This window comes from Thermobia domestica, chromosome 3, assembly GCF_964235325.1.
Source record: "Thermobia domestica chromosome 3, izTheDome1.hap1.1, whole genome shotgun sequence".
NCBI lineage: Eukaryota > Metazoa > Arthropoda > Insecta > Zygentoma > Lepismatidae > Thermobia > Thermobia domestica.
Window position 1 is genome coordinate 152,977,302 of NC_137456.1, and position 25,262 is coordinate 153,002,563.

Consider the following 25,262-nt stretch of genomic DNA (forward strand, 5'->3'; position numbering starts at 1 on the left):
ATATAATTTGCTTCTTTTTCTTTATTAAAAACCTGGGCGCCCCCTAATATACCGAAACTTCCTGCGCCCGAAGGCAATGCCTACCCTGCCTACCCTATTGCTACGCCTCTGCCGATGTCCAAAGAGGCTAGTGATTGAGATCCTCATTGAAAGATGTGTGCCCGAGCCCGAGTAAGCGCTACTCTCAACGAGAATGGGAGAGCGAGTCTCATTGAAGGCAATGAACACTAGCCTATAGCTGTACATGTAACCATTTTGAGCGTTAAAGCAAAGATTTAAATAAAATAAACGCAAGAACCAATACATGTTCACATGCGAAGAACCTAATGCTTTGTGCGAATGTAAATGGCGGAAATGAGAGAAGCCAATCAGGTTTAGCGGTGTTCGTTTGTTTTTCGGCTTCATTGAGTTACGGGGACAAAGATAGCTATGGGCAAATCCTCTATATTATAACATCCTTGCTTCATTCGCGCGATTTCGGACGTACAATTCAACATGTTGGGATCATTCACATTCGCAACTTTTCGTCGGTCTTAGCATTCGCAGTTCGGATCTAATGAAGGTACTACGGTTCATCTACACGTGTTGGCAAATTCACATTCGCATTTACAATTGCATTCGGATGCAATGGAGGCGAGGTCTTACAACTGCTACGCTGCTATTCGCTAACTAAAGTGCATATTTTCAGTGTTGCCAACAATCTCTGAAGAAAATAGGCTAAATGACCTTAAAAAATAAGCATTTTTACGCAAAAAATGGCTAGATTTTGAAATGCTAACATATAAGCCACATTGTAGATTTTAAACCAGTTTTTTGTATGTAGGATTATAAGTAAGTTATTGTAAAATTTGAAATGTTGAATTTTATTCGCTGAATATTAACAAGCAACAACGACTTTAAATTACAATAAAATCCATTAACAACTCATTCGATTTGTGATAGTCAACAACCATGTTTTCAGTTGATTTGAAATAAGTCATCATCGATGACGTCGCAGATAGCCGAGGCGCTGGAACAGGATGGACCATCATTGAATTGTGGATTGATTATGTAGATTGTCATTGTCCCAATTTTCAGTAGTACTTCTTTCGGCAGGTCATAGACGTTACAACGCTTCCAATTTCTCCGTACACCCACACGAATCGTCATGATTGATTGTTTTCAAGCTAATTAGATATCCTATTTGTTTCCTTTAATAAATTAAAACCACCTCTGTGGCTAGAAGTACCAAACAGTTGCTAAATTCGTATAAGAGAACTGCCATTCTTGCAACTAAATACGAAAATTAAAGTAATTAAAAAGTACTAAACAGGACCGTTACGGGAGTGACATTAAAATTCTTTCTTCAGTAGACAAGTATTGTTAAGTACCTATAAATCTGTGGATGGAGAGAGAGAAGAAGAAGAAACGATGACTTGATGCCTAATAAAACACCCTCAGTCAAGAGAAATCAATTAATAGGGCTTACAATGACAAATATATAATGGCAAATAGGCTTGTTTTTTCTTTAAAAAATTACATTTGATTTTCAAAGAAAAAAGTAATTTTAAAATTTATTTAACCTCTGATAAAAGAGGTCAAAAATGGCAAAAGAGTTTCATAAAATAAGCTATAGTTAAGGCTATAAGCATTTCGTAGATTTGAATGGCTAAATGCCTCTCCAAATAGGCTAGCTTTAGCCAAAAAATAGGCTAAATAGGCTTCACTGCATGTTTTGCATTGTGTTGACGCAAACCGTTACTCAATTTGCCAGCTAGAACATGAGAGATAGAACATTTCGGAATTTCAAAAGTTCGTCTGGTATTGAAAAAATGACGAGCGAAATGCAAAGCTGTTCCTTCTGCTGCAAGTGTGAAGTAATGGATTTGTATGTAAATAAACTTATTAAGTAAGTCGTATGAGAAGCCAAAGTCTGACAGCGCACCACTATTATCCCCAAGTGCATAGTGTCCTAGTATAAAATAAGAGTTTGTTAGCATATCTAAGTGCAAGGACATCTACATGTGTTAAACTTCAGTTGAGTGCCTCAGTAATCTTTATAGTATCAACCGGGAGAAATGATGCCCACAGTAGCTGCAATCATAAGGAAGAGGTGATTTTATATTTTCATATCTCAGATTAAATTAAAGTTCGTTGAGGCAAGAGTGCACTTTATTCAGAACAAGTGATTTTGTCACGTTGTTGACATGACGCAAGGTAGGAATAAGTAGGGTAGAGTCGGGTTAGCTTAGGGTTAGGGAAGTTAGGACACATTTTGTTAAGATTAATAGAGTGTAATTGTTCGTATTGCTATTTATTGTATCGGTTCCTATGAATGTTCTGCACAAAGTGCACTCTTACCGTTAGTTGTACTTCATGAAAATGATTGTTGTGTTTTCCGTATCTTACGATTCCTATTTGTGATCTGTAGTCCTACTAAGAAAACTTTGTAAGCTACCTTCCTTTCTTTTAATGTCTCTATTACCCTGTGTATCACCTTTTGACATTTAGGTTTAATCAAGCACACGGTTCTACCAAATAGTAAATTTGTAGGTAAAATACGGTGTGAAACATTTTTTTATTGAAGGAATGATAGTGTGAATATACTGTCGCTGCACAAAATATTGAAATGAATTTTGAACGATAGTGAAAGTATAGTATGTGTTTATCCGCGTACCCTCCATCGCTGACGCGCCTGCTTCCTACGGATGCACCCTCTCGCTACCACTCGGGCACCCCTAATGCGCTCCTGCCCTGACTCGGTTAGATAGCATTCGTGTTTTTAGTGACCATCTAGCACAAATTGGTTCGTGTTTTCTACACATACTGTGCTAAAAATAAAAAGCTCTAACCTAACTTGAAAATGTAGGAAATGTGTCAAAATTTGGTAGAACTGTCTGCTCGTGTAATGCCGAGTAGGGTAGGGATAAATACCGTCGCGGAACTAGATTTTTTTTTTTAAATTTTAATTTGGGCCTAGATATGTTTCTTCCACATTTCTTGATCTTCTCTTTTAACTCACAATATTTGCTTCTAGTTTTCAAATCATCGATCACTTATGTTCTTCTTCCTATTCCTCGCTTTCCTTCCATCTTTTCTTTAGTGGTGGGACGAAGAAGATCATTTCTTCGCAAGATATGTCCAGTCCAATTGTCCTACAAAGGATGCTGACAAGAAGTATCTTCTTCTCTTCTATCCATTTTAAAACATCTTCGTTTGTTGCTGCTCTGCCTATTTTATCTTCTTCATTATCTTCAAAGACCACATTTCGAATTTCTTCTAAATATTTCCTCTCTAATTTGATAATGTCTAAGTCTCTGAACCATACAGTCCTATACTCCGTATATAGCACTTGAATAACTTCTTCCTAAGTCCAATATTAAGCCTGCTAGTTAAGAGTGATCTTTTCTTACCGAATGCTTCTTTGGCTATGGCAATTCTTGACCTACCTTTTTGGTGCAGTACGCGTCTCTCATCAAAATACTTCCCACATACTTGAAATTATCGATCTCTTCAAGTTCTCTTGGTTGTACTCTGCAGTTTCCACGGAATATTCTCAAGGCTGTCGACTTTTCGATGTTTATTTCCATTCCATATAATATATGTATCCATTTTGTTAAAATTAATCGAGTACCAATTAGACCAGGCATTTTAAAGTTTATCTAATTTGCAACTCAAGCAGGATATATTTGACGTAGATTGATTTACAACATTTCCTATGATGGTTGATTTCCAACAATTCCACAACGAAAGTTTAAATAGTAATCTTTCTATGTTACCGTCTGGTATATTCCTAAGAATATTACCAGATAAACTGTGTTTGTTGAAGTTTAGTGTACCTTTCATCACCAAGGCTGTATAAGACGTAGACCTACAGTTTAGGGTAAAACCCGATCCACCGTAATGCGTTTAAATTTTAGGACGTCAATGGCCCGTGAGATAGCCGCTAAACCATTGGGGAACGTTAGTAGATAAACGTGCTGAAAAAATGTCTAGGCCTTTGTACCGCAGAGCAAATCAAAGATGTTAAGGCTTAGGTTAGATATTTCTAGGCTTACTCTCCGACATTTAATTCAATCCCTGTACAAGAATTGATTTCGTTGATTAGGTTGTGTAGAGTATGGTTATTTTCAGCGCTCTTGTTTTCTTTTTTAAAAAGTGCCATACTTATTGTGAATGCGTTATTCTGTACCTTCTGATTGGCTGCGAAGGGAAGTGTCAAAAACAAACCAAAATAGAATGAATTAGCATGTTCTGCCATTTATTGATAGTATTACCTTATACGAGGAATTATCAAAAAGTTTGAGCATTCACTTGGAAGAAAAGAGCTCTGCATGATTTTGAGACCATGATGGCATTAGTCATAATTTATTGCATCCGTTCATCGTCATACAACAAAATTGGACATGAATAGAGTTCCTTTGTGAGTAACTGATTTATAGTATATATTTGTTCTGTGTGTATGCAACTGCATGTCTTTACTTCTTGTGTTGTATCTGTGAATGTCTTTGTTACCAATAAATTCACTACTATATGTTTACATATATGTTAATGTTTCTAACAAATACATTGAGGGAAGGGTCAAAGTTCCTTTAAAGATTTGTGCAATGAGAGTACCATTCTACTCCTGCTAGTATTCTTACCAATTTCTTCTGTAGCCTAAAGATGACGCGACTTTTATTTATGCTTTCTCAGAACAACGAGACATATTTTATTATAGAATGAAAATTTGAGTAATATATACAGTTTGCTTAACTGACTTATTACTTGATCTGCATGTGGTTCCCAGTTGAATTTATTAGATACCATACTTTAACTCCAAGAAAGCAGTTTCTACATATTTAACTGATTTATTATCTATTCTTATTATTGCATTGGTGTAATTGGTTTTAGCATTATGAAACTTAAGGCACATATTTGTTTGCATTAATAATTAGACCATTTTTATTCATTCAACTTCAAAGTTGGTCATTGCCGTTTAGCAATTTGAAGCTAATTCGCTTTCATCTTTCCCACTAAGTATTATATTTGTATCATCTGCATATAAAGTCACACATGAGCTGTTAATATTTTCAGAAAGATCATTTATATAAAGAAGAAATACAAGTGGCCCTAGAATTGATCCGTGTGGTACTCAGCAATTAATAATTTCTTCGCTTGATAGACATTTTTTTTTTATTTTTATTATTAATTATTCCTGTGATTTCAGCAGGGTAACTGGATTAAACCAGCTGTTTTTTTTAATCAACTGGTTTTTAAAAAAACGAAAAATGCTTATGAACTTAATGGTGACGTTTCTACATCTCAAACCATCTGTATTAGTTCTATCTCCTTCTCACCTTTTAATCAAGGCGTCCCATGTTCAGTTCTCGGTCGAACCACAACCCTTCTTTCAAGTGTAAACCGAGTAGCGATTCGGATGTCACTTTATGCAAAAGTTTTCTTACCTCGGTATTACATAATGATGTTAAGCCTAAACACACGAAACGAAATCAAATTGTATGCCTGAATGCCTGTTGTTTTATAAAGAAGCCAAGGTTGCGTAAATATATTGGTAGAAATTGGTAAAATTTATCGACTGCCTATGTAGCTTCTAACATTAGCTTGAATTGGACTTTCAGTTTTAATTTAATTGAATTATATCTACATACTAAATTTGTAATTTAATACCAATGTACTGATTATGATACGTTGACCATAAAATTTTACATGCCAAGCAATAACGGAATTTTTTCATTATTGCTTTACATTTAAAGTAATAACTGGATTTTTCCAATGGCTAAAGTGAGAGTTTCCCGATTTATTTATAATTCGGTATAATTGTCTCAATTGTGCAACTGCTTATCTTTTTGCCCTTCTGAAATGAATCTTGACAATCGTATTAACAAGTATGTAAAGATAAGTATAACGTATTTTTATCAGGAGTCCTTCGTGTGTGAGTCGGCAGACTCATCGCATTTGTCACCAATTAGTTTCGAGTCCAAATGGAGAACAATTTCTTTCGAATGTAAGCCGAACAAGCGGTTTGAATTCCGCTTTAAGCTTATGTGACCACTTCCAGCATAACCCCGTTGTTGCATAATAACACCACGGCGAAACAAACTTATTTCTGTTCATATGTAATATAAATACATGGAGCAAATTATCAAAAAAATAAATAAATAAAATAATAAACCAAAAAAACCGGTTTTTGGTTTCTTAATAAAAAACATTGTTTTTGCCAACCTTGGATTTCAGTTACTTGCTCCCGATCTTTAAGGTATGATTAAAACCATTCATTTGCTAGGCTTCTAATACCATAGAAACGGAAGTTTTTCTAGTAATATATTGTGACTTATTATATCAAAGGTTTTTGTTAGATCCAAAAATATTCCTGTACGTAATTTTTTTTTCCCTTCGAGCAACTTTCTACAGGTTTCAAGAAAATGAAACATTACTGTCTCAGCGGACTTACCTTTCAAGAAACCATGTTGTAATAAATGAAATCCATTACCTGATTGAACATTATTTTCTCCAGAATTTGATCTATTATGAGTAGCAATGATATCGGTCTATAAGTTTCTAATTATAACGTATATCCATTTTTTATAACTATTATTATTAAAAGTATACTAGCACGTTACACGCACACCTTGCCTCCGGAAAGACAAAAATTAAAGGTGCACGCTGGAAGGAAAGAGAATATAATTCTCATACTAATAAGAAAATAACTAACTTATGTTGGTATAGTTCAGTTAATTGAACAAAAGTGGGATCTTATTAAATCCAGTATCTACCAGAAAAATGCTCTATAGCACCCCAGGTAATCTATGGTCTACAAAAGTCAAATAATAAAATTAATTCGAATATTATCAACTTTATATAAATGAACTTGAACAGTATAATTAAATTCAAAATCATAATGGTACAAACAATAACGCAAAGTGAATTGAATCTAGACCAAAAATTAAACTTAGTGCTCAACTATAAAAGTCACAATTCAATGTCGCCCAGCGATAACAGAGCACATACAAGCACCATGTTAAATGGCGCACTAACTTCCAATGAGAAAATCTAATGAATAAACAACTTACAGTGATTATTTCCACTTATAATCCATAGCATTCACAGCAATAAGCTTTTAAATTTGCATTCATCACATACACTACCAACACTTAATTTAATTTAATAAACCAACTAGGTTGAAAAATTTCGATTTTGGCACAAAAGATAATTGTTTTCCTTCCTATTTGATAGCAGCCTGTGATCTGATGATCCCAGATAGCGGTGCACGTAAACAAAATTTTCATTCCAAAAAGTACCACCAGAGGTCATAGAGAGCCATAAATTTTCTTGAAGTGAATTTAAATTTCAATTACCATATTATTATCACAATTACGTCGAAAACTTATTATTTTCATTTAATAACAGAAAAATCAAGACTAATTATGATTTATTATTATTATTTTCGATAATTCACAATCTTAGCTATTTAATGACATGTTACATAATGCATTACGTTTATTTATTATTATTATTATTATTATTATTATTATTATTATTATTATTATTATCATGGCACAGAAATAAACATTATTATTATTATTATTATTATTATTATTATTGTTATTATTATTATTATTATTATTATTATTATTATTATTATTATTATTATTATTATTATTATTATTATTATTATTATTATTAACTGTTTAATTTTAGCAATTTTTAGTGTATCAGGAAAAGTTTCTGAGGCGAGCAATATTTGAGAGATAACGGTTTAACTAAGTATTTGTAACAACTTTTCATCAAATTGCCGGATATTTCATCAGTCCCAGCTAAATTCAATTTCTTCATTTGTTTTATCATAATCTTATTTCACTCTTTGGTACCGGTTTTAAGAATATCGATTTATGATATTTTTAGTTCTATTAAGTTAGTTTTATTAGTTTCTTTGTTTTTAACAAGGGATTATCCTATATTTGTGAAATACATATTAAATGATGTTGATATGTCCTTTGAATTTGTCATATTTATGCTCTTATAAATTATGGTACTTGTATGGGTAGCTACTATGCATTTGCATGCTGAGGTCTTCTTTGATTATTTTCCACATTGCCTTTGTTTTATTGTGTGACTGAAGAATCTTCTTATTATTATAACTTTATTTCTCCGTGCTCGTGGGTTTCCTCGGAGTTCTCCCGTTTCCCTCCAGTTTCTTCATTCCACCATTTCATTCATTTCTCATCATCACTGTCTCCTTTATCCTAGCCGGCATAATCGTGGGACGTAAAACTCAACAATTTACTATCTTCATTTTTTTTTAACCAGTTTTGTGTTGTCTGTAATTGAGGTCATTCATCCTAGTAGGATAACGCTTCCCAATAAGGGTGTCCTTTTGCATAAACTAGTCATCCTTCGTGACACATTCTTGCCAGCGATCCTTTACCTTGTGTACGCAGTTTTTGTATTTTGGTTTTGCAACCACTTTTTTTAGTTTAGAAATGGCATCATCCCTTCTGTCAAAATGGCGTCATGTAAGTGATGCTTCATTTCTAAAAACAAAACAAAAGAAAGAAAAAAAAGGAATCATTTGGTAAATTTCTTGCTACTATTCGTTTACTTGAATGTTTACCACAAAGGAAATTCTTGAAATACTAAGACTATAAATCTGACGAAACACCAACCAATTTTTGTGTAGTTTGTAGGAACCTCACACATCTTTATATCTTCATTTATATGTTTCTGTTTCTGCTTTTTTTTTTTTTTTTTTTTTTTTTTTTTTTTTTTTTTTTTAAATATCAGGCGCATAATCAGCTACTTAGTTTTGGAAAATGCAATCTGGATTTGATTTGATTTTAAGTTGGAAATAACTTTTTTAGGATCTTCTTCCGATCTGTGTGTTTGATTAAACTATTTTTGTACGGTACACACACACAACTTATAATCATTCTTTTGTCCTATTTGATATAAAACCCATATTGCATCATTGAGATCACGCGGACAATCACAAGTTAATAATACCCTAGGAAAGAAATTCTTCCAAATATTGACCTTGTACAGTGGTGAATGGCCTGACTATTGATGTATGTAAATAGTGTCTGCAGTGGGTTTTCAATATAGTTTTGTTATAAATTTATTGTTCGATCTGGTAATCAGTAAATGTAAAAAAAGTAAGACAGTTATCAGATTCACGCTCAAGAGTGAACTTTAGCCTAGGATGCTAATGTTACAGGTTTAAGATAATACTTTTATAAAATTAATTATTCAGGCATAACAATACAAGCATTAAAAAAAAAATCCATTACGTGCTAGCCACCTTAGATACATTTGTGCCAATGAATATCTTATCCACAATTTGGCCTGTTTGAAACGCAGTTAGGTCTTCCATTTTGCATCACTACCATCTGTCCGTTCCAATATATGTCTCTGTTATACCCCGCCGGACACATTACAGACAATCTCCTCACTAACGACGATCAGGTGTTGCACATGCATACTCAGTGACTATAGGTGTTTCCTTTATTTTGATAACAATCTGTGCATATATAAATATAAATCAGTGACAATTTCAGGAGAGAATTTAACTCTTAGACTATTTTCTTCCTTATCCTCCGCACCATATCACACATTCGTACTTAATCAGTTATCAGTACTTTCAAAGTGCTGCTTTTCAGCCCCATGTATTGAAAGCGTCCTCTTAAGGGAGAATAGGAATCTCAAATTATCACACTGTATAATAATCAAGAATCAACGTGAATTCTTGATTCTTTTTATTGCTGTTGATTGGCAGGTGGGTATTTAGACTTGTATACTTAATTCAGTTGAAAATTCATATATTCGTTGATAAATAAAATTAAAATCTTAAATATAAATTATTCACGTATTATATATACCGGATGAATAAAAAAAATCTGGGATTATAGACGAACTTCATTATGGAAAAAAGATACGAAAACATGAAAAGGGAGGAAAGTTGTTAGAAACAGGTAGTTTTCAGTACTGGATTTTTTCCGATCAGTCTGGGCGTTTGGGCTGCAGATTGGTAAGGCGCTCTATGTTAAATAAACAAGCAAGATTGCTATTCAGCAGGGTGTTAATTTGGGTCCTCATCATATAAAAAATATAGCATTTTCAGGAAACGGATCCGATGTATTCTAGATTCCTTCACATAACAATGTGAATGTTCGCCATGTCACTTTTACATGTTTTTGTTATGTTCCATTTGAACAGCATGCTGAACTGGAATCGTTATTTTTTCATTTAATATAGGGCCAGTGTAGAGGCCAAACGGCTGGTGTGATTGGAAGAATTTCACTATTTTAGATTCATCTATTTCCAGAGACTTCTCTTCCTTTCTGTTTTTTCGTATCTTTTCTCATAACGGAGTTGACCTATGATCCCGGATTTTTGATCCACCCGGTATATATGTATTAACGGATTTGTTTTTCATTGAGTACGAAAGCTGAGCAAGTGTAGAAATTGAAGCACTTCAGCTAAATACCCAAGCTCGATTCCCCATTGGGAGTTCACGTGTTTCGGATTCCACGTTAATCTGTAGGTCCACGTCTCATAGCTTCGCTGCTGAAAGGAATGGTAAACTCAAAACCAAACTTCAGGTAGAGGAAAGAAGATTCATATTGTTGTGTATATGTGTGTGAAAGTTTTTCTTGTTTCGAGATTTACCGAAAGTTGAGACTATGTATTTCAATCTCCCCTTTTTGTATGTGTGTTTTACAGGCCTGGTACTAAATTCGAGTACACATTATTTCCGTAGTTACAACTTTCAGTTTATCATAGTGCTTTGAATACAAGAATTAGTTCAAATCGATCATTTTTACCGTGTATAGACATAACCTAATACATCCCTTATTTCAACAAAGTAAATAGTGATGAATATTAATGCAAACAGAGATTCAAAAAGAAACGTTCAAGATTCATGTTCAATATGTGCCGTACACCAATAGTCTGGATGTCTGTCTTCTTCAATAAGACATTTCATGGTTTATAGTTATATTTGTTTATTTATTATTTATTTAAATTATCTTTTTCACTGTTCCATCTGTAATTTTGCATATACAGTCCATCGTGAAGACAAAAGAGTGGCTAATGTAATTGGTGTAACATAAATTTAAGAATAAGTAGTCGTTAATACACTAACAGCTGGTAAACAATAAAAAATGCGCTAACCTTGACGACTAGGAGCCAGGGCCGTTTTTAACCTCCCTGCATCCTAGGCACTTCAAACTGTTACGCCCCCTCCCCTTTTTTTCCAGAGCACAACCATGATGGTTACAAGCATGTACAGGAGATTGAAATTTATTGGGTGCGCTTTTAATATTAATACATTGAACTCATCAAAAGTTTTTTTTTTTTTTTTTTTTTTTTTTATTCTTTCATCATGTTGATGTTCAGATTATATATTGAGTGACAAGCTAGTATTTTTAAATGGACGGAGGTTGCATTTATATGTTTCTCGCAAATTATTATAATTAAAAAGTGCACAAGGAAACATTTCCACAGTCTCGGCTTTTGTCTGCTAATAGCAGAAAACACATATATTTTTCTAATATTAGTACAGTTAATAGTTTGTTTTCACCCCCCAGTTATCCTCAGACAACTGTCCTTAAAATCTATTTTCAATTAACAAAAGTAAAATCATATATTTACATTAGCCGCCGAGATCTAATTTGTTTGTAACCAGATAGCTCAACCGAAACGGAAAAGACGTTTTCTACACCAGCGTATTTTAATTTTTTCTCTTTTTTCACCCTCCAATTTTTTGCGCCCTAGGCACGTGCCTAGCGTGCCTAAGCGGAAAATCGGCCCTGCTATGGGCAAATGTTAATGTCAAGTACAACCCTCAAATTACAGTATATTCAACACACACCGTCTTTTTAAGATTATTATTGAGGAAGAAACAAACAGGTCGAATGAATAAAGATGAACATACAAACTTAGAATAACAAGGACTGTTTTACTAAGATTTATATCAAGCCGAGGTGAGCCAAACTCAGAATCTCCCGGCGTGCAAAGCTGTGGAACACACCCTCTGTTGCCAACTCGAACTTATCCCTGAGCAACCATTATTCCTCAGACGATGGGTTACTTGCCCACCAAATTCGGTTCAGATTCGGCCAATAGTTAGAGAGAAGTACCACCTGCACTAGAATGAAACTATAATCTCCCGTATGCTTACGGCGGAAGCTAATAAAACGTATAAATTTAGATGTAAGTATTTTGTTAATCCATGAAAATGAATAATTTGTGGCTAATGAACACAAGAATCTTGAGAGAACTAATACTAAATAAAGCTTGTTGAAGATGTGAAATTTTACAATATACCTAATGTCACTTGACTTTCATTTATATATCGTTTATTTTCCAGGTTGACTTTGTGCTTACCCGCTTCAGGAATTGTGTTGTTATCCCTTATTTATCGACCAGAATGGATTACTGTGATCTTATTTCTTGCGGTAACTGTTGCTGCAATGGGCCTGGGTATGTCAAGTGTTGTTGGAGCTCATATTATTTTGTCTTCTAAGCAGAGCACTAGTTCAAAGCCTCCGGCTGAATTAGAAGCAATGCAAAAATTTTTAATGGTAAAGTACCGTTTTTATTTGCGTATATTAGCGATTATATTAATATTCAGTTAAATATTAGATGTTTTCTTTAGAGTTAATTGCGATGCAAATAGAATGCTAAATTAAACAATTGTATTTCTTTTCAACTGAAAATTCGAGATTTATGGAAAAATATTTGCTTCATGAAACATTTGTAACCGCTTCTGGTTTCGTGGATATTATTCGGCAAGAACAGTGCATTTTCTTGAAGCTAAAATTATTTCTTACAATATTCATTTATCACCAGATGTCTCTGTAACGGACTGGAGTCTCTTATCAAAATGATTACTTTCCTTTTCCCAAGCAATAACACACGAAAACCATTCATAATTTGGTTCCACGTGCAGAGTCCTGAGAGTGCAGCTGCAAAATAAAATTAATAACACCTCTTAAAATACTAGTTTCCAATTAACATTTTGTATCTCTGGACTGTTTAGTATATAACGAATAATAGATGTTTGATTACCTAATAACATTTACATTGAAATGAGACTTCTACACTTCTTGCTTCCTATGGGAAAATAAGGAATTCTAAACAATAACTTCTTTCTTTTGTTGTCAGTTTCATACATATGCGCAATGAGACGGACAGTTCGCTCTTCAGAGCTCCTTCGTGGCTATACGGTTAGCGTTCGCATCTTTGACGCGGGAGACCCGGGTTCGATTTCCGGTAGGAGCTTACGTGATTTGGATCCCATATTAAACAGTAGGTTCACGTCTCATGTAGCCTCGCTATTGAATGGAACGCTAATCTCGTAATCAATTAATCAACCATGTTTGCGTTTCAACACTCCTCGAGAAAGGTACGCTACATTCCAGCTTTTGGATGAATGGATTTAGAATGTCGCGTCCTTTTCAGCAGCGAGGCTATATGGGAAGTGAACCTACAACTAAAGGTGAAATACCAGAGTGACAAACCTGGAAAACGGGAAAAGTCAAATAATTCTGCTAAGAGTAAGGGAATTCAATTTGCTAAGAAAGAAATTTTAAAAACATTTAAAATGAAAATTTTAAGACGATTTCAGATGTGGTTGAGCGCTTGTTTTTTAATTTGCAGCTTCAAACTTAGAAACTTGTCTATGCTTTTCATTAACAATATGTAAGAAACTTCTGTTCTGTAGTGCGTACTATATTTTGCTTTCGCGTGTGCAGTAGAATATCATATTGGTAAATCATCCACAAAATTCAGTTGGATCAACAGTCCAATGGAAAATTCATTTTCGATACGTACATAATTCCAACCTTTTTTGTTTTTCGTTCCCACTAGTTTCCATTTTATCGGAGTTTCGTGTTGTGCGTTAAGTAATGGTAATATATCACACAAATGAAAGAACTTTGTACTAAGTTACCCGTATTTAAGCTTCTGTGTTTTCATTGTAATGCATTTAATTCGCAAAGAGGTTTATTTCAGAAGTGCTTATGAGTTCACGAAAGCTGCTGATAAAGTTGCACATCAGTGTATGCATTTGGTCAGTACTCAATGGATAGTCGGACTAATTTAATCGGACTCATGATCTTTAACTGTAGGATACGTATATAAATACCAAAGAGTACTTTTTACTTTGTGCTTATAATGCAATATTTATTGTTATACATTCACAAGTACATATTTAATTATTTTTCATTAATAATTATATATTTATAATGATTTAGTTATGATGATCCGTTTCATAAGTTTAAAAATTATTGTTTGTTCTTATTGATGCGGTATTTTAATGTTCAAATAAAATTTTTTAGTCTCTCTTTTTAGGCATTCTTTGAGCCAGATTTTTGTATGCTTTTCAATGCCAATACGGAAAGTTCAAACTTTCATAAAACAAAATTTTTCGGACAAGATGTGTAAAAATATTTTGTAACTGGAATGTAGCTTTCTAGGAAGAGGCTTAAAACTGTTCTGGGAGTTGGGGGGTGTGATACCCCATGCTAGCACCCATCTTCAAAATTACCTAACAATGATTCGATGTCTTTATTTAGCAATTTGCAGCGAAATGAAAGACAAGAAGAGAGGACGGTCAGAATTTGCGATCCAAATTAAAAATTGTCGTAAAATAATAATAATTTGTTTCCAGTTCACGTTGGAAGTAACGAAGTTTCATGATGTGCAATTCATGTTTTGATGTTGATATCTTCATACCTTTACTGTAGAAGAAAATAATAAATTTGACCATCTTACGTTGCTGTTCTATATCTTGCTTTCCGCTGTAAATCCTAAGGTTTTGGAGCTAGGGAAGCAAACAAATTCCTTCTTATTGCTTCTTTATTATACGTGGTACATTGAGTGAAGGAAACTGATCCAAGCGATCGATCATATTTCAGATTACGGGTTTGAAATATTGTACATGTTAATACTAAAACACTAATTCGGTGGCGTAATCGCTAGAGCGTTCAGTTTTGGCGCCAAAGTTCCTGCATTTTATTTTTCTCAGAAATAAGATGGTCTGTGCTCGCTTTATGGCGTGGGAATTTTGTTTACTTTCGCGATAGTCTTCGTTACTGGAGAATAAAATTTTGTAAGTACCAACATGTGCGATTGTAATAGTTGATACAAAGTAATAAAGACATTATTACAAGACATTCCAAATGAATAAATAGCAACCTGAGAATGTGTATACGCTTTGTTACCGTGTATTAAGCGCATTATCATGTGTCATTGTTTATGTGTTTTAGTTCATTAGTTTCATTTTTATCTTAAAAACATAACAATGCTTAAACGCCTAGACTAAACAAAAAAATGGCTGTGCCCCAGGAAGTAAAAAAGTAGCAAATGCAGATTGATTTATGCAGTGGATCGAGGCAGGATACGTAACAGAATAAAAATATTTAATGCAATCGTCAACAATAGGTTTTTATTTATGACAGCATATTGTTGTATAGAAAGGCTGTTCCTGTCAGGAAGCAGAGTGGGGAAGTGCAAAGAAAGCGCTTTCTGTTGGTTTGGAATGGTTGTTCAGTTGCAGAGACAGGATCGAAAGTGAAGAAGTGTTGTAGTTGTTGGGTTCGGCGTTCATTGTATCCAGTGTTCCTTTGCAGATAACAAACATGTCAGTTTCCAAGCATTCCAAGACCACGCTCAATTCTTCCTGGTTGTTAGATAATTCTTTTTCATTCTTGGTTAGATTCGGAAAGTATCAGGCGACAAAGTTGCAACATTTGCCGGAGCGTCTTTTCGTGGGTAACATAGACGACAATCGGTAACAACTCACATGAAAGATAAAAAGAATATGTAGATGGCTATGAGCATTTCAATATTAGGAACACTGTGAATCAAGAAAACAATTCAGTACCTTCTAAATTGGAGTGCCATCCTATTTGTACCTCATCTGTACAGAATTTAAGGGTTTCTGGTGATCTTGCATGCTCAAATGTGGATTCTTACGATACAAGTGAGTACAAGTTTGGAAATGAAATGAAATGAAATGAATTGAAATAAATGAAATGAAATAAAGTAGTTTACAAGGATTCTTAGCAAAAGATAGTATTATAAAAGCAGAATTATTATTGTGTGTTCAAAGTGTAATGACGTACATCAGTGCACACTTTTGCTAAGGATGGGAAAGTATCATTTAAGGTGGGAAGTCCCCAGACACTGAAAATTGCCTGGAAAATTGAGCTTTAACGTGACAAAATACCCTACACTTTAGTTTGTGTGTTATCATTATACTTTAGAAGTGAACTAGCTCAGTTGTTTGGACATAAATCTACGGTTCTGGCGTACCATAAAAGGGAAAGTGTGCACGTGTTATTTGACATGGACTTCCACAGATTCTGACTTTTAACCCCTTTCAAAGAGACGTTGTCACTCTTAAACTTAAAAATGATGAATCATTTCAATGGATGATCCTTTACATTTCTGCATATCTTCAGGTCAGATATATCAAGACGTCACCAAATGCTCCTGTAATACTTGATATATTTGGTCTAGGAATTAATTCGTGCGGTTGGTACGCACACATTGAAGCTGTAGTACAAACACAAAATACATAAATACCTTAAGAAAAATATTGTCCATCGCTAGCCACCACTTTCGCCCATCTGTCAGGCAATGTACGGATTCCGTGGCGAAAGAAGTCCTCATCCTTGGAAGCGATCCAGTCAGAGACCCATGTTTCGATATCTTCTGAAGAAGTAAACCGCTGTCCAATCAAATCGTTGTTCATGCAATCGAACAAGTAGTAGTCCGAAGGAGCAACGTCTGGTGAATACGGCGGGTGGGGTAAAACTTCCCATCCGACATTTTCTAAATAGGTTTTGACCGGTTTTGCGACATGTGGGCGAGCGTTATCATGTTGAACAATAAGTTTATCATGTCTGTTTTCCCATTCTGGTCGTGTTCTGGCCAGAGCTTGCTTCAAACGCATTAATTGTCGTCGATAACGTTCTCCATTCATAGTTTCACCCGGTTGCAGCAGCTCATAGTACACCACACCTTTCATATCCCACCATATGCACAGCATAACCTTTGCACAGTGAATATCTCGTTTTGGTTGTGATGGACCTGGTTCACCTGGTTTCACCCAGGCCTTTTTTCGTTTAGGGTTCTCGTAATGGATCCACTTCTCATCACCCGTAATAATTCGATGCAGAAACCCCTTTCTGCTCTGTCGTTGAAGCAGCAATTCGCAAATGGTTTTTCGTCTTTCAACGTCTCTGTCTTTCAATTCATGTGGAACCCAATGTAACATCTTTTGAATCATTCCCATGGCTTTCAAGCGTTTAGAGACTGTTGTTTGATCAACGCCTAATGCTGCTGCAAGTTGTTCCTGCGTTTGACACGAATCCTGCTCGAGCAATGCTGTCAATTCTTCGTCTTGAAATTTTTTTGGCTGTCCAGCTCGCTCTTGGTCTGCCAAGCCGAAATCACCACTTCTAAACCGTGCAAACCACTTCTGACACGTTCGCTCAGCTAGAGCATGGTCACCATACACTTTCATTAAAATACGATGACTTTCAGTCGCACTTTTCTGCATGTTAAAGTAATGCAGCAGGACACCCCGCAAAAACACTTTATCAGGCACAAAATGCGCCATGTTCACTTAACTACAAACTGGTGTTGTTGACGCTTTAATCCACTGCCCTATACTACGAACGATACGCGATGACAGGGGTTTGCAACACATGTGTGGATACACGGAACTGTGGGACGCTCCGTTCGTTGCGCCATCTCTTGTCCACCCGCACGAATTAATTCCTAGACCAAATAGAAGCTGTGGGTCGTTTTGCGTGAAGCATTTAAGGCTGCAATTAAGGTAACTAACTGGAGAATCGTTGAATTTCTAAAATTATAACCTATTTAAGATTGTTTCAGTGTGCCGCGGCGAGTACACACCTATAGAGGCTCAGAAAATTTTGTGTTGGACTGAAAATTGTAGTGTTTCCTAGCGAGTTATAGACATTTATTAGTACAGAGATGTTCAGTCTACATTTGGCCAGTTTCGACTTACCTAAAAATTTAGAAGAATCCATGGCGCCAGGTCCGTAAGTGCTCGGTGTGTTTCCCTTGGTTCCTAACAATAACGCGACAGCGTAATATCCACTGTAATAGGCTTCTCTGAAGAACTAGAAGGGGAATCTTGTCCCATTCCCTTTGCACAGCTTTCCAAAGTCCTTCCACAGTTGTCATATGCCGTTTTCCCAAAGCCCGCTTCAGCAATCCAAATCCACAATAGTCCATACGACTTGCATCTGGAGATTTAACAGGTACCTCATTGAAAGGTATCACCTGTATACCACTTGCCTCCTCCATCTTCCTGTAGAATGCGAGGGACGATCGTGAGGTATGTGATGAGGTCTTGTCCATGTAAATGCGCACCAGATTGGCGTCATTTCCGTACATTGTTGGAATCTCTGCTCGTAGATTAGCCGCATCATCTGCTTCTGAAAATACTGCAAATTTATTTTGCAGTTCTTCGCCACCCTACGAATCTTCAGTTTACCTCGATAACAGTAGACAGTAACGACCATGAACCCTTTTGGGAAGGATTCTTTACAGACACGGACCCACCTTCTGAAGTTCTTAGTGCCTTTCTCTCGGTACATGATGGCTTTCGGTTTGCCGCAGTCGGAAATGTAAATCCATGCTTTATCGAGCGTTACGACGTACATCCACCTTTGTTTTGCCAGATGTCGTTCGTACAGCTTCCGGGCGTTACACTTTCGTTCCTTTTGGTGGGCATCCGTGAGAAGATGGCCGCGAGCTTTCATGACATTTTCCAGCTTGAGTTGATGGTGTAAGGTCCGGCTCACAGTCCCCAACGACACGTCAAGACGATTAGCCACACATTTGTGTTAGCGGATTTTCTTGCATTACCATTTTGCAAAGTTTCCTCTGCATGGTGGAGGTGATCTTGGTGCATTCCCGCTTCCTAGGCAACTTCGTTGGTGATCCAAATGGTGGAGCTTCGTTGCCCTTGTACTTTTTAATAACATTTTTTATTCCATTTAAACTGATGTTGCAGCCATTCTTCTTGCACTGTTTTCTAATGACAGAAACACTAAAGTGGGCGTCATAAAGAGCCGCAATATAGCCTTCTCAAAACCGGCTTAGTTTGGGCAGGATTTTGGTCACAGAGCGGAAACCCACACACTTGGAAACAAATTTAACACAACACTCACAACAGTGGTCGTGTTTTGTGCGTTATTGTCGTCCACGCGGAAAAACAACTCCGTTCCCAGGAAGCCACTGCACAACACTGCAGGACGCCACGAGCTAGGTCGGGTGAGTCCATTCTGCCCGGGAGGGGGAAGGAACGAAATCGGCCAAACGTAGGCTGAACAACCTCTGTATATTCTATTGCGTGTTCAAACTGTCAGGAAGGATAAAGTTACGAACTCTTCAAACTACGTATTAGATCGTGCCAGTAATGTTGCAAGAAGGTAAAATACCTATTCCTAAACTTACATTTTTTTAAACACTTGCATTAGGAGTAGAATAGAATCTTACCTTATTGAATTTCAGGCTGACTCTCCTCCCAGTCTATTTCTTTACAACACTTGATCGGACGTGAAAAAAAGAAAAAAAAAAGCAATATCAGTTTGTTAAACCAGAAGCTTTTAGTTTTTCGAGTTCAGGTATACAGATTGACATTGGGTTTGCTACTCACCTGCTTTTAAGAAATATCAACCAATGACGTATTTGGACATTTTGGATTTTCGCAAAAATTTTGCAGAAAATATCTACAGAAATTTGTTCTTTAACTTTTGCAGAAATCACCTTTAAATTATAAATGACTAAAAATCTTTCGTGTTTAGATCTTAATGTTTCTGCAGGGTCTGATATTCTAGTGAGTCGCTTGAAGTCTCTTAGCTGAGTTAATTGAAAATAATTTGTCAGATGGCAATAGGTCAGATAGAATTGTGAGGCAGTTCAAAGAGTTTTGTTCGAATCCAAATTGTAAAACAATTATGAGTCAATATTCTAGAACTGCGCCGTGTTTGAAAGTCTGTTGATTAAAGAATTTGGATACCTTAAAGTAAAATGACTTAAAAATGTTAAGACGGTCTCGATTTTCTCATGAAAATTTAAATCTAGAAAGAGGATTTTCAGTGAAAGCAATGCGTAGCAGATAATTTAAAAGAGCAAATCTAGTAGCACTCACACTTGTGTGCGATTCAGTACCTTCTTCGGTGTCCTTGAGAAACTATCCATAAAGAAATCCAGAATTCATTATGCTTTAAATAATTATACTCGTTTTACGGAAGCAACATATCAACGACGAGAGGAAAATGAAAATAATCAAAAAGAAGCTGAGGATAAGAAAATAATGATCATTCTGAATGAATTTGAAAATAAGAAGACTAAAATAATGGAAGATATGCAATAGTGATGAAAAAATAAAGCGTTTGGAGAAGTGAAATGAATTGCTTAATATTATTGATTATTTTTTGTAAAGGTATGTTGTTAATATACCATAGTCAGTTTTATGTATCGTGGCGGACAAAATTGCTTTACCAGTTAATGGCGACTGCTTTGAAACCAAATACAGAGTATGAGGATTAAATCTGTCATATCTGTAATTTGGCGTGGAGAAGAAACAAAATTGTGAACCAAAGGTTTAAGAACGACTGAAGTTATTAATATAAACTATGCCAAAGATTATTATTGACTTAAAGCATCATAAAAGAAATACGAAAGAAGTTTTGAAACAAAGAAAAATAACATAGAAATTTGTAAGTGAAGTCAAAGAAACCTAACTTAAACACACTAAAGACGAATCATTTAGCGGTGTAGTGATCATGGTTCAGTGGTAAAGGCAATCGACCAGTAATCTAGAGCAGGGGCGCCCCAAAAAATTTTCTAGAGGGGAGGCATCTCCATGGTTGCTATTTTACGTCTGGAATTTCTAGTATTTAATATATGTAGTTTGCTCTAGTACGTATATATTTTCGTGAACCAGGGGTCCTCGGGCGCCCATGATGTTTAATCTTTGAACGACTTCTTTTTCGTTCAATTGTATGTGTTATCATAATATTTCGATGCGAACAGAGATGATGATATTTTATATTGTTAGTGTAATCTAAAGTGATAGCGAAAATATACAACTTTCGATTTCGTTATTGAACCAGTATATATATATATATATATTTAAAACAAACCTATTGTAATTTCACAATGTTAAACAAAACGCACTTGTTTGAAGTAAAAAAAAAAAAAAAAATTAAAAAGTAAGATTAGTTGCACTGTGCTTGCATCGAAGTAAAAAAAAAAAAAAAAATGTACAGACTTCTCAGGATTTTTGAAAATAAAATCGAAGAAGTTCTCATAGCATGTGGAAAGTTTGTTAGCGCTATAAATCAGTTAAAAAAAGAAAAAAAAAAAAGAAACTTTGAGGGTATCTTAAAAAGTCTACACAGAGTGCAAATTTAATTATTATTATTTAACATAGTATGCACATGAGCCTCAATTTAACATATCGGGTCCGAAACACATGAGCTGTCATAAAGAGCCGGGTTCAATTCTCAGTAGGAGTTCATGTGGTTCAGATCTAACGTTAAAACTAAACGAATAAAAAATATGGGATTTATTTTCATCTAGGAATTCATATAAAATGTATTATTCAGTTATGAGAAGCATCTTGACAACTTTAGCTGTTTTAGAACAGTATATATCATTCTGCATTAAGCCCTTCCTACTGGTCTAGTGCAGTGGTTCTCAAACTTTTCTGACTGACGACACACTTTACTGCACGTCCAGGACATCTTGACACGCTTGTTTGATATTTTAATTATAAATAATAATAATAATATCTATTATAATAGTAAAAGCAGTTAGTTTTATAAAGACTCTATATAGCACTGAGCATTATTGCTACCGCTGGAGGTGTTGACTCGATTTTAACTAATTATTATTAACTACTTCATGATTTTTAAATTCTAAAATTTTGCGACACACCTTAGGGGATTGTGTGATACATCAGTGTGTCACACAACAACTAAAAGTGACTAGCGAGTGAGCCTTTGGTGCACGTCGTCCCTGGTACGATTCCCGGTGGGAGAGCACAGTTTCACTGTCATTCACTTGTATTAATCATCCGTCTCCTTTAGGCTAAAGGACATAACGTGGGACGTAAACTGAAAAAGTCCATTTCATTTTTTACCTTTCTATATAAATAATAAATAAGTTGCAAGGCTCTTTATGGCTGGCTATATGGTCAGTATACGCACTGTTTTCATAGAAGCTATGGGTTCAGTTCGAAGTTGTCCTTCATATGGTTTATATCCCAGAGCTGAAGACTCAGATCTCTGCTGAAAATAGACTTTACAAACATTTTTAAAGTCATATTTTCATAAATTAACTTCCACAACAATATCTAGAATGAAATTCATATTAGTTCTACTGAATTATTGCAAAACAATGCATGAATAATATTTGGCCAATAAAAATTTCCAAACAACAGATGAGCCTAGGGAGTCTTATAAAGTAAACGTGAAAATTTTTGAGCGCGAACTATAATGACATCATGCACATCTATTTCATTCACTTCGGTCAATCTGAGACCAGCGAAGAGCATGTTGGTCTCTTCTACATCAGCCGATATGTATTTGCTACTAAATCAGCCTCCAACACTGTTAAAACATGAAGAAAATATCTCCTTTACTCACCTGTTGAATACAACACAAAGACGATTCTTATCTTGTCTCCAATCGTTGCCAAGGTGCACAACTTCGATGCGAAGAATGATTTCTCGTCTACGAATGAGAAGCACTGCTGAACCTATCACTGCTATGACTGCACGAGATTACCATGAAGTACCTAATACATCACAACGCCATCTTCCAGTTAACAATCGTACGAAGAGTAAAAGACGAGCCCTTAAGAAGATTATCCAGCATTTAAGATATTCATTTATCGATAAATGTCTAATATCTTCAACCCAACATGTGATGACAATTCGTGGTACAAGACTATTGCTTGGAATGGAAAAACTTCAGTTTTACCCACATTCTCACCGGGTAAATTTGATGACTAAGATCTTCCATATACGTTCTGTGACCAGTTGCACGTTTTCTATGACTTATGCAGGCATTTTGTAACAATTCTTGGTAGTGATTGGCGTGGGACAGTGTGTCCCTTTTTCTGTTGAAAATTTCAAGGTCACCATTGGATGCTCCATAATCGACTACGGGCCACTTACGCTGTATTTTTTCATCAAATGGTCTATAAGCAATAATCTACTAGGAATTAAGATCCACCCAGTTACTAGAGTATCTGAAGATATCTGTCACTGGGCTGCTGCTGCTATTATTTTCGATCTGAGATCCAAAAGGCTGCTGAAATGTGGTATTATAAAGAAATCTAAACTATTTAGGAACTGGGTGAGCTTATTGTCGCTCGAGGCATCTGACGAGATGACATCGAAGACTGAAAAAGACCACTCCATTGGTTCGATGAGTAGATCTGTGAATAGGCGTCGGAGTCGATTGTTTGTGAGAATATTACTTCCTCGCTTCAGAAAATGGATAGGCAGATGGAAGAAACAATTTTTGTCACGTACTGACGTTAACATTCAAAAAGATGAGGCATATAATATATCGAAAGGCCTGCTTATAGAGAAAAGAAGAAGAAAAATATTCCGTAAGATCACCAATCGGATGCAATGGACTTTTACATATATATCTGTTTCCTCGATCTGCACACTTTTCATCATAAGAGGAGAAACGTTGTTGCGATGTATGGGCCAGCTCTCTCTCTTGCCTTCCTTTTCAGAGGAGTAATTCAAGGACCAGGGACTACCTTATGCCTTCTCTGACGAGATTGCCATTTTGTTCGAATCATCCAATAATGATATCATTGTTGTAGGAAGTGATTGGCGTGGAAAAATATGTCCTCCCACAACTATTGATTACAAAGTTATTGTTGGCTGTACGATTATTGATTATGGCCCAGTTGCGTTGTTCTCCTTTGTCCAATGGACTGTAAGGAAACATCTACTAGGACTAAAAATTCATCCGATAACAAGAGAATCAGACGACATTTGTCACTGGGCTGCTGTGCTCGTTTTGTTCGACTTGAGAACCAGCAAATTGCTAAAGTGTGGCTTAGCAAAGAAGCCGAAATTATTTAGAAACTGGACAACTGTGTTGTTTGAGAATGAATCGTTCGGAACATCTGAACAGATGATAATTCCAGCTGGAGAAATAGAAGGCAGTATTGAGTGTTCGACAGGCTACTCTGATTTATCTGCATGGGAGCAATGACGTCAAGTTCCTACAACAGAAAATGTTCCACGTTGCCGAAGATGGTTTAGAAAGAGGTGTCGGACGTTCTTCCGCCAATGTTTGAAATGCTGCTAAATCACCAGAATCAGGACCCCAAAGAAGATCGTCTTTGTGCATTTGGAACAATTTTGAACTGACACCAAAATACAGAAGAGCGATTACTGCTAAGACACATTAATATTGCAACACATCAAAATGTCATGGAGTAATGGAAAGTTATCAGTGTTACGCCAGCAAACATTCTGAGAAGAATAAAATGAAGTTACTGCACAGTGTTCTAAATCCAAATGAACATCCTTACAAACTGAGGAGCAAACACATAGGACAAGGAATTAATAAAGGCTGATGTTGTTATCCTCACCGCAAGATTTTGCTGCAAAGAAACATCATAGGCGCTGAAGCTGTGGTGGGAGTATTTACATGTGTTTTCCAGTGCACTCTATATTCCCGATTTAATAGCAGCACCATTAGTTTCCATCTTCTGATATTAACGGATATACTTTTCTTTATTTTTCTTACCTTCATAATTTGGTAAACTGGCTTGAATTTCGGTCTATTCTTTGAATAATTATGGCTCTGCATTGTGGAACTTTATTTTGCGAATTGAAAAATGGACGATGGCCACCTTTCATCATTTCTCAATCTTAAATTTTTACGATGTTTGAGTGCCAACAAGTAGACGAAAAGTAGTGGTAGTAATAGTAGACAAACAAAACATAAGCACTATATACACTGAATGAACCAATCTAAATTCACTTAAAAATTAAGATTGTTAATTGTTGTATATACCAATTATGTTTCAGTTTGTAGTTGGATGTTAATGCATGTTAATAAATTAAAAAGTACTTAAACTTACTTGTTTTTATTATTATTATTATTATTAATAATAATAATAATAATAATAATAATAATAATAATAATAATAATAATAATAATAATAATTAAAGCATGGGCGGCCGAAGAAAA

At 35.4% G+C, this 25,262-nt stretch overlaps 1 protein-coding gene across 4 annotated transcripts in view; it reads left to right on the forward strand.

The window, feature by feature from the left end:
- The first annotated feature begins 1,760 nt into the window (after positions 1-1,760).
- snz (sorting nexin snazarus) overlaps positions 1,761-25,262 on the forward strand; it is a 107,845-nt gene continuing 84,343 nt past the window's right edge. Inside the window, exons 1-2 of one of the 4 annotated variants that reach the window (XM_081751904.1) lie at positions 1,761-2,092; positions 12,347-12,560. In XM_081751904.1, the coding sequence (XP_081608030.1) occupies positions 2,058-2,092; positions 12,347-12,560 (249 nt within the window). In that variant the 5' untranslated portion in view covers positions 1,761-2,057. Of the gene's footprint in view, positions 2,093-12,346; positions 12,561-25,262 lie in introns of those variants that run through there. The other 3 variants (XM_081751905.1, XM_081751906.1, XM_081751907.1) reach the window with 3 other exon arrangements.